At 36.9% G+C, this 9,066-nt stretch overlaps 1 protein-coding gene across 1 annotated transcript; it reads left to right on the top strand.

The window, feature by feature from the left end:
• Positions 1 to 1,902: 1,902 nt before the first annotated feature.
• On the top strand, positions 1,903 to 4,969 carry NPVF (neuropeptide VF precursor). Its single transcript, XM_027639257.1, has 3 exons — positions 1,903 to 2,073; positions 3,270 to 3,624; positions 4,508 to 4,969. The coding sequence occupies exons 1-3, from the start codon at positions 1,942 to 1,944 to the stop codon at positions 4,513 to 4,515; spliced, it is 495 nt and encodes a 164-aa protein (XP_027495058.1). The 5' UTR covers positions 1,903 to 1,941; the 3' UTR covers positions 4,516 to 4,969.
• Positions 4,970 to 9,066: the final 4,097 nt, after the last annotated feature.

The following is a 9,066-nucleotide window of genomic DNA, read 5'->3' as shown; positions in this document are numbered from 1 at the left end:
TGGGAAGACCTTAGAGCACCTTCCAGTAACCTAAGGAGGCCTACAAGAAAGCAGGAGAGAGACTTTTTACAAGGGCCTGTACTGATAGGACAAGGATAGGGATGGATTTAAACTTAAGTGAATTTAGATCAGATATAAGGAAGAAATTCTTCACTATGAGGGTGGTGAGTCACTGGAACAGGTTGCCAATAAAAGTTGTGGATGTCCATCCCCTGAAGTGTTCAAAGCCAACTTGGATGGGACTTGCAGCAACCTGATCTAGTGGAAGGTGTCTCTGACCAGAGTATGGGGGGTTGGAACTAGATGATCTTTAAGGTCCCTTCCAACCCCAAAAAAATCTATGATTCTATGATGTTTGAACCCAACCATTTCTGCTGTCAGCCAGGGCCAGAAGGATTGCACACAGAAAAGAAACAAAGAGGAAATTATGTAAATAGTATGTACAACAACAAGGGAAAGTGGCACACAAAAGCCAGTGACATATCGAAATTCATTCTTTTCTCACGAGGGCTTCTAATTAGCTTACTGATACCATTCTCATCTATTTTAACAATTTGATGGTCTCCTGTCACATAAAAAATGAGTAGAATCTTTCACATCCCTCCACCTGGTGAAGTTCATCTATGAGAAACTGTTCCCTTTTCACTTTTAAATCTGTCAGTGGGATTTCCCTCTGAAGGCTGTTTATGGCTTTCAGGATCTCAGTTTCAGGGAGTCTAAGGTAGAATTGGCTCCATGCACGCACCCATAAAAACAGCCACCTTAATTCTAAAATGGGGTTACTTGCGACTTCTTCAGCTTCATTGTCCAGCAAAGACAGTAACATACTGTCAATTGATAAACAGTCCATACTATCCATGATGGCCACACCATAAAACAAGTTCTCTCGAGACAACATTTCCTGTGCTGCATGGAACAGACATTTTACAATCCTGGTGATAAATTGCAAAATAACATGTCTAGAGTCCAGTTTCCAGTGTGAGTATTTATCAAAAGTAATCAGATTTCCTCCATATGTGGCTGATTTCAAGTATTAACTTAAATCAGTTCAAGAATTTAAGAATAACAAATGGAAGAACAACATAATATTGGCTCACCAGCCTATGTAGCAACTGATTCAATGTGAACTTTAAGGGTATGTTTAGTGTGCATCCTGAATCTCCTTCTGGGACAGAACACGCATGAGCAGTCCAGTGCTTTCACTGCGTGCGGCAAAGGACAGATGCCTTTTTAAAAAACACTATCGGCAATTTAGCCTAAAGAATATAGATGTAACATAACCTTTGAAAGTTCTAAAACTTTAACTGATGGGCAGAGTTTCAAAAGCATGTATCTAATCCATTCTGAATGCAAATTAACATGTCCAATTTAGAGCATAGACTCTATGCACGTCAATAGATCACATTGACGCATAACATCTCTTATGACCTGACCAACAACTTCAATAGACAGCACTTAATTTCAATGGGCCAAATGTCCCTAGCTGTACGTAAGTATATAAACGAGCATTCTATGATCCAAAAGGATCATTTAAGTAGAAAAATATTTACATGGAGAAAGCTTCCTTTCATACTCCTTCTGAGGACACTGATACAAAAGAAAGAAACAAGGTGATTTTGTCTACTGGTGATGAAGCATTGTGACTATTGTATATCCCTACTGTTGTTGCTTAATTAGCTAATTAAGACATACTTCATCAGAAGAAAACATTTGTAAGGTCAGCGCATCCCTAATAAGAAGTTATGTTGTTTAAAAAGCTTCACAAAAGAAATTCTGAACATTCTTCAAATATATTCAAATTGCTTCCCTAATTAATATTAAGAATTGGAGCTTTAGAGACTGATGTAATAGCAAAAAAAAAAATTTGTTTTCTGATTATATAAAAAGATGGAAGATTTCTGGACAGATTCTGAGCTCTCTAAATAAGCTTAACCTGAGAAAATGAAAGTAATTTCAACCAAGAAGTTTATTCTGTTTGCTACAGTGGTCTTTCTAACATCAACTAGTACGTGTCTAAGTGAACCAATGAAGTCCAGTCTGGAGAGCAGAGAAGATGATGATAAATATTACAAGGTAAGATCTGTATTACTATGACATTATTTGGGGGAACTGTGGGTCAGAACCTGAGCATATTGGACTTTTCGGCAGAGGCTCTCCTAACCTCATTGCACAGCATTCAGCATTACAGCACTAGCAGTATGAAAAAACCTTGCTGAAAGAATTTTCAGGAAGTTCATTCGCTTGGACATATATACCATGTAAATCAATTCATGTTTCAATTTTCTTGCAATACAGATTTGCGATTAGCCTGAGATTTTTTCTGAAATGATTCTTACACAGTGGGGTCTCAATTAATATTCCTGTCAGGCACTTTATGCATATAATATAACAGATAGATTATTAATACAAAATTAATAAAGGCATGCTTGTAATACTCAAAGAATAATAATAAACAGAGAACATTTTAAGTCTAATATAGTTAATGATCTTAACATTTTATTCTGGAATTGACCATAAAAATTTCTTTGCACGGTTGCACATTTATTATGTCTCAATAGATGCCAAATGAAATTTGCACACTTCATCTGCACTATTTTTCATATCTGCCCTGCAAATACTCCCTAGGAAAGGAAAGCCAGCCTCTCTTTTTGACTTGTCATCATTGGTATAATAAACATTCTTCAAACCAAAATACAATTTCAATTGTGCTAGTGAAATCCTCTAGTCTTCAGCTTACTTCATACACTTCTAGAAAGGGTGTGCAGGTGCAATCAGAGGGATAGTTTGTTTAATGTTTTAATCATGAAGTATGAACTGGAATGGCTCATTCCCCTTCTCTGCCAGTAACTGGAGAAGCTCACAGGGAAGTCACCAAAGAGGGGCAAGGAATTGAAGTTAGGTTAAGTGGCATTTGTGTCTTTTAACTGAAATTTTAAACCATATTTGTACATATTTGCTGTTAAGGCTTGGAAACTTATTTTTGTAAAAGTGCCTGATTTTCAGTATACCCAGGGAAGAATACTCCTCTATAAGAAGGGTCATGCTGTTACAGTTATTTTTCAGGCAACAGCTGCCCTTTACATCATGACACAGGTAATATGGAGTTTCGCAAACACAGTTAAAAAGCTGACACATTCAAAAAAAAAAAAAGAAGACTGTTACCCATCAGCTTTCTAAGGTGAGATGAAAATGAAGGCTTTGTGTGACTGGTAGCTGGAGTAATGCCCTATAAAATGATACTATTCTTTTTTTAAATTATTTGTCTTTAGATTAAAGATATTTTGGAAGAAAAGCAGAGGAGTCTCAATTTTGAAGAAATGGAAGACTGGGCATCAAAAAATACCATTAAAATGAACCCTTTTACAGTAAACAAGATGCCAAATTCAGTTGCTAATTTACCTCTTAGATTTGGAAGGAATTATCCAGAAGAAAGAAGTATTAAACCATTTGCTAATTTGCCCCTGAGATTTGGAAGAGCTTTTGGAGACAACATACCTAATCGTGCTCCGAAGGTATCACACAGGCTTGGGAGATCTCCACTTGTTAGAAGTTCCAGTCAATCACTTCTAAATTTGCCACAGAGGTTTGGGAAGTCACTCACTGTCAATCAGGAATCTGAACCAGGTAATACTACACAGTGTTCATGCCGTATATTAAAATGCATGTTAAATCATAGGTTAGTGATGATCAAATACAGCTAGAATTCCTCAAGGAATATTCTTAAGCATTTCAACATAAGTTCAATTTGCCAAAAGAAAGATTTGCAGTTCTTCAAATCAATAAGTTTCATCAAAAGAATGAGTAAAGAATCTCTTCATAAAATCTTTCCTAATGAAAAGACACCAAATAGCCAAATCTGAAAATGTTCATATGACAGGATAACGTTTGATGCTTTTTTAGATCAGGTTCCATTTTGAAAATTTATAGCTTTGGTGAAAAAAATTCAAAATCATTAAAATATCCCATTTCAGCACTATAAAATGACAAACTTACCTAAAAATTACTCTTCCATTTTCTAAATGTATGCAAATTAGAGTTAAAAAAGGAGACAAAATACCAAGCTGAATAGCAGTATTTTGAAAATGTTTTTTTCTCACTCAAGCTATTTTTTTCCCAGATCGTCTTACAGAGACAATATTTGGAATTTTGGTTGTTCATTCCAAGTTAAGATGAAAAATTTTTTTTTGACTTCTTAGAATTTTTTCCAGGATAGGAAAGCTATTTCCTGCCCATTACTAAGAATAATTGAAACCAGCTCTTCAATAACCATCCTTCTTATCAGAATTGCTGCCTTGTTGGAACTGTCCATTTGTCTTATAACCAAGTTTCGTTTGGCTACCCCTGACTTGCATCTGACACATATGTAGAGTAGAAGTTCAGGCCAGGAAATATAATTGATATATCAGAAGCCAAGATTTTTTTCTTATTTAATTTGATTCCTTTCATTCCTTTCTCCCTGTCTCACCTAATTATAACAGATTTTGTTTTATTTGTCTGCTATTTTTAGGGATATGAATTCTAACAGTCACAATAATACTGTGATGAAATTATGAAGATGAAATCTGAAAGACTTGGAAAATCTGCAATGTGTGTTCAAAGCCAAAAGTCATGAAAAGGAAACATGAACCGAAATGTAAACCTGTCTTCATGTGATGAATAATATATTAATTATGTACAAACCTTTGACATATAAGGCAATGATAATTGTAGTGATTATTGTAGTACTTTACTTCAGTGGCAGTGTAATATAAATTCTATTTACTTTTGTGCAACTAATATCCTGTTGGTTGTAAAACCTAATTTCAGAACAATGGCTGTATAATTGAAAGCATTTTAAGCAAAAGAAGCATAGTATGAATAAAGATGCATGGTTCAAATAAAAAGAAACCTACAATGTGAATAACAAACAGAAGCAGGATCAAAACCACCAGTAGCCTAAACAAAATCAAGTAAAATGTTGAGAAAGCACTTTTCCTGTTGTTTATGGGTCATGTTAGATATAAATCTCAAAGACAACTTGTCTCTGGTAGGTGGCTCCAATATCTCTTCTCCTGCTCACCAGCTAGTCCAGCTTTAAATCGATATTAGAATCACACACACATATGGGTCCCTTCATCAGCGGCCATTCAGTGTTCAGTCTCTTCAATAGCTTGTATCCAGAGGATATGTCTCTCCTGTTCCTAGCCCCTAGACCTGCATGTCAAGCAGACCACTCACTCAACTCACTCAACTCACCAACTAGCCTGGCTTGAGATTTGCTAGCAGATCATACACACATATGTTCACAGTGTCCATGCACACTCATATAGGAAAACATTCAATTATTGAGTTTAACAAGGACATGAGATCAGGAACAGGATATAGCCTGACTAAAATTACTGGCAGCAGCTTGACTGCATGCAGTCAGTCTCTTTTATCCCTCCTCTTCTCCATTTTCCTATGCTTGTTCTCCCTCCTTCTGTCTTGATCCCTTCCTGTAACTGTCTTTTGTGCTCCCATAAACATCCCAAAACAAGACTAGCACTTTCCCACATCCTTTACAACATCCCATAATAAGTTTTATAAGATCCTACAAGCCCTCTCAAATATCTCATTGTTTTGCACTTTCCCATGAGATCCATGATACCAGATACAGAACTCTGGTTGAACCTCCTCAAGTCATTGAGTGGTTCCTCTAGAGTCCCATAAGCAGTGATCTAAGAGTTCTGTTCTTTGTTACAGTTTTGTTATCTCCTCTTGCTCAAGGTTTCGGTACCTAAGAGTTTAATTTATTACTTATCCTGTCTCTTGTCTTACTTAGTCTTTTGTGCTGAATAACCAGTAACCAGATATCCTTACATTCCACATATCTTTAGAGGAACCTGGAAAAAAAACCTAATCAAATTGATCAGATAAATTCACAGCTGGGACAGAGCTTGAGTTGCCATTCCTCTACAAAGTTAATGAGGCTACTTCATTCAGCCTATAGCTGGTCTAATTCAACCCAAAGGAATCAGACCACTGTCCTGAGAATATCTATTCTCTCTACTCATTCATACTCAAAATGGCAAAGAGATCTAAACAGATTAAAAACAATGCGATTGCATCTTTTGAATGAAAGAATCCAAAACCAAGCCCTGGGCTTCTCTCTAAGCCTCAGAAAACACTTTACCTAACAAGATCTGGCAAAAGACCTGTTTTGCAGTATAACATTTTGGTACTACGGACAAGTCCATGATGAAGGACACTGATCAACAGATTGTGAAAGTCCAAGACACAGGCTAAAAAGTAGAAATCTTGTCATTGCCTGCCACAACAACAGGTGTTATTCTTTCTTGAGTCAGGAAAACCGGGATCTTTTAAGTGATTTACAGTCAAATGAACAGTGGAAGGAAATGCCCGGAACTTTGAGCTGTGTTTCTGATCCTGCAAACCTCACTGCACATCATGTGAACCAAGAGTAAATAAGGTTTGTGAGAATCCCTGAGCAGCAATAGAAGCTGCCTTTTTTAGGCACATATCACCTAGCAATAAGGAAAGGGTCCACATCAATTGGCATTAATAATGGTTGTTATGGGAGGAAAGCAGAAGCCCAAATATTGGCCCAGCGGCAAGTACAATCAGATGGTCCTCTTATTGCAAACTTCACAACATGGATACAGGAGATGGTTGTTGATTTATTTTCCCTCAGCAGAAGAATAGCCAGGTGAAAACTACATAAAGGAGGAATTATGCTATGCTGTGCAAAATTTCTGTTTGGCTTGAGAGTATGTGAGTCAAGAAAACAATCACTGGATAGTGCAACGGGTGAAGAAGTGGCACAACAGGCAACACACATTGCTCTAGTTATCACTCACCAGATTATTTATTATCCATATATAAATATTATTCATGAACTGTGAAAAAGCAAGGAAAGGACTCGAGTAAATCAATTGACAGACAATTGAGGCTTACTGGCATGAATTCCAGTAGGGTTCAGGTGCTCCCAGCCTTCCTTGCCATACAAGCAATATTTATGTCTATTATTAAAGTCTCCATGCAAAAACACCAGGCTTATTTTAGATTCTGACTTAAGCTTATAGAGAGGACAGCTGACAATCTACTGATTAATTTATAAGTCCAAGGGCTCATCATGTGGTCGATTTCAATACATCATTTGGATAGATTTAGTAGAATGTAAATTGACACTTTCTGTTTACCCTCAGAAGGAGCCAGACTTGGGAACCTGGCATTTGAAATCTGTCAATCTTAAATTCCCGTCAACTGCTTTTGCAACTGCCTTTTGCATTTTCTTCAAAATATTACAACTGGGCTAGCCTTAGCAATCACAGACCACTAGAAATTTTCAAACTCTAAACAGGACATTTTAAAAATTGCCTCAGGTTTAAGAGCAGCTCCAAGCAGGAATTGGTATTGCTTTCTTTAGTGACAGCCGCTAAAGTACATCTGGCGCAGATGCATGGACAACCACAGATATCTGAATTGCATTTGTGCTGCTCTCCTGATCACATAAAGTGTGGAAGGGGTTCAGCTAGTGCCACTCAGATCTTTCGTAGCACAGAGTATGGATGAGAAAAATCTGTGCATTAAGAAAGAAAAGAGAGGCTTAGGGTATCCTTATGTGTATTTTATCTCAAGAACAATAGACAGTGTCAAAGACGTTTCTTTCTTCTTTTCATATCTATGTACATATATCCTATACAATGATTCGCCAGAAGGTCAGTCCTATGGCCTTACTCAGAACTGTATCCAATTAAAATTTTGGTGAAAACCAACAAAAAATGTGTGTCTCTTACAGTTGCTATCCAAATTATCCACTTAGAGGCCTAAAGTTAACTGGTGAAATAAATATTCTAGACAGGCTTTCAGAAAATTTAAAAAACTTTGTAGGCTACCACGGCACTTATTAGAAAAGTATATGGTTATAAGAGTTTTCTAAAAACAGAAGGTATTAAATGCTATTAAAGTTCATTCCATCCCTTTATGACCATCCTCCAACCTGCTGACAGTGCATAAAGTGAAGGGAAAACCAGAACATTGTTTCCTTTGTTTACAGGTCTTAAAAAAGAGATAGGTCAGAAAAACTCTGCACAAGAAAATTCATTTCGCTACATCTCAAATTTTCAGAAGCACCCAAGTACTACTTTGTCTCACATAGCAGCACCTTGGCAGATAATGACTTCTTTTAAGGCCCTGCTTTCAACAGGAGGTTGGACTACATGATCTCCAGAGGGCCCTTTTAACCCAAACATTTTATGGTGATTCTACAGTTCTTCAGGCTTGGGAAATGTAAGACTAAGACAAAACTGTTACTTCACAAATGAATCTTTATTTCTTTATATACTTTTATAACTTTGATCACAAGTCCCTCTCCAACTGTCAGTCACTTGTAACAGTAGAAGGTTTCCTAGTCAATAGCAATAATGGCACAGCTAGGCAGGAGCATTTAACAGTTCCCATTTTCTGGAACATGCTGACTACTTAGCTATTTTCCCCTATTTTGTCATATTTAGGATACTTGTTCTGGGTTTGAAGCATTTGGACCTGGAACACTTCGTATTTGGATGAATTAGTGAAGGAGAACAGAGAAGAACTTTTTTAAATCAGCTGTTTCCCCTAGCTGCTTAGCTCTGTGGATACTTAAAATACATCTACATCTAGGGGTAATAAATTGTTTGGAATTTATTATATGGCCAATACGGAGAAATTTACTTGTAAAAGAATGGAGACAAGCTTTCTTTGAACTCTGCTGTTGAAGAGAGAGGCTCAAGGAAAACATAAAAGCATATGTTGGGTGCTGAGCTTGTCTTTCACTGTGGTTACCATTTTGACTAAGTACCTACTTACCTTTAGAGACCATCATCAATTCTGAGAGCTGCAGGTTTGCCTCTCTCTCAAGCGACATTTCAAATGAAATGGTACTGCTTAATTAGGCAGCTGATTTCTTCACGCAGCTATGAAAGAAAAGTCAGAAGTTTAATTTAGATGTGTATGAAGACATAAAGTACCAGTGGGGGTACTGCAGGATACCTAGAGTGTAGATATACTGGGATCACATATGGTTTATGGAATCTTGAAAGAAGTGAA

Source organism: Corapipo altera, unplaced genomic scaffold (genome assembly GCF_003945725.1).
Source record: "Corapipo altera isolate COAL_440 unplaced genomic scaffold, ASM394572v1 44, whole genome shotgun sequence".
Classification (NCBI taxonomy): Eukaryota; Metazoa; Chordata; class Aves; order Passeriformes; family Pipridae; genus Corapipo; species Corapipo altera.
Note: the sequence above shows the minus strand (reverse complement) of the source record. Positions and strands in the feature narration are given on the sequence as shown.

Coding starts and splice junctions, on each gene's coding strand:
- NPVF (XM_027639257.1), top strand. CDS start 1,942: ATGAAAGTAATTTCAACCAAGAAGTTTATTCTGTTTGCTACAGTGGTC. Junction 2,074..3,269: donor ATGATGATAAATATTACAAG/GTAAGATCTGTA, acceptor ATTTGTCTTTAG/ATTAAAGATATTTTGGAAGA.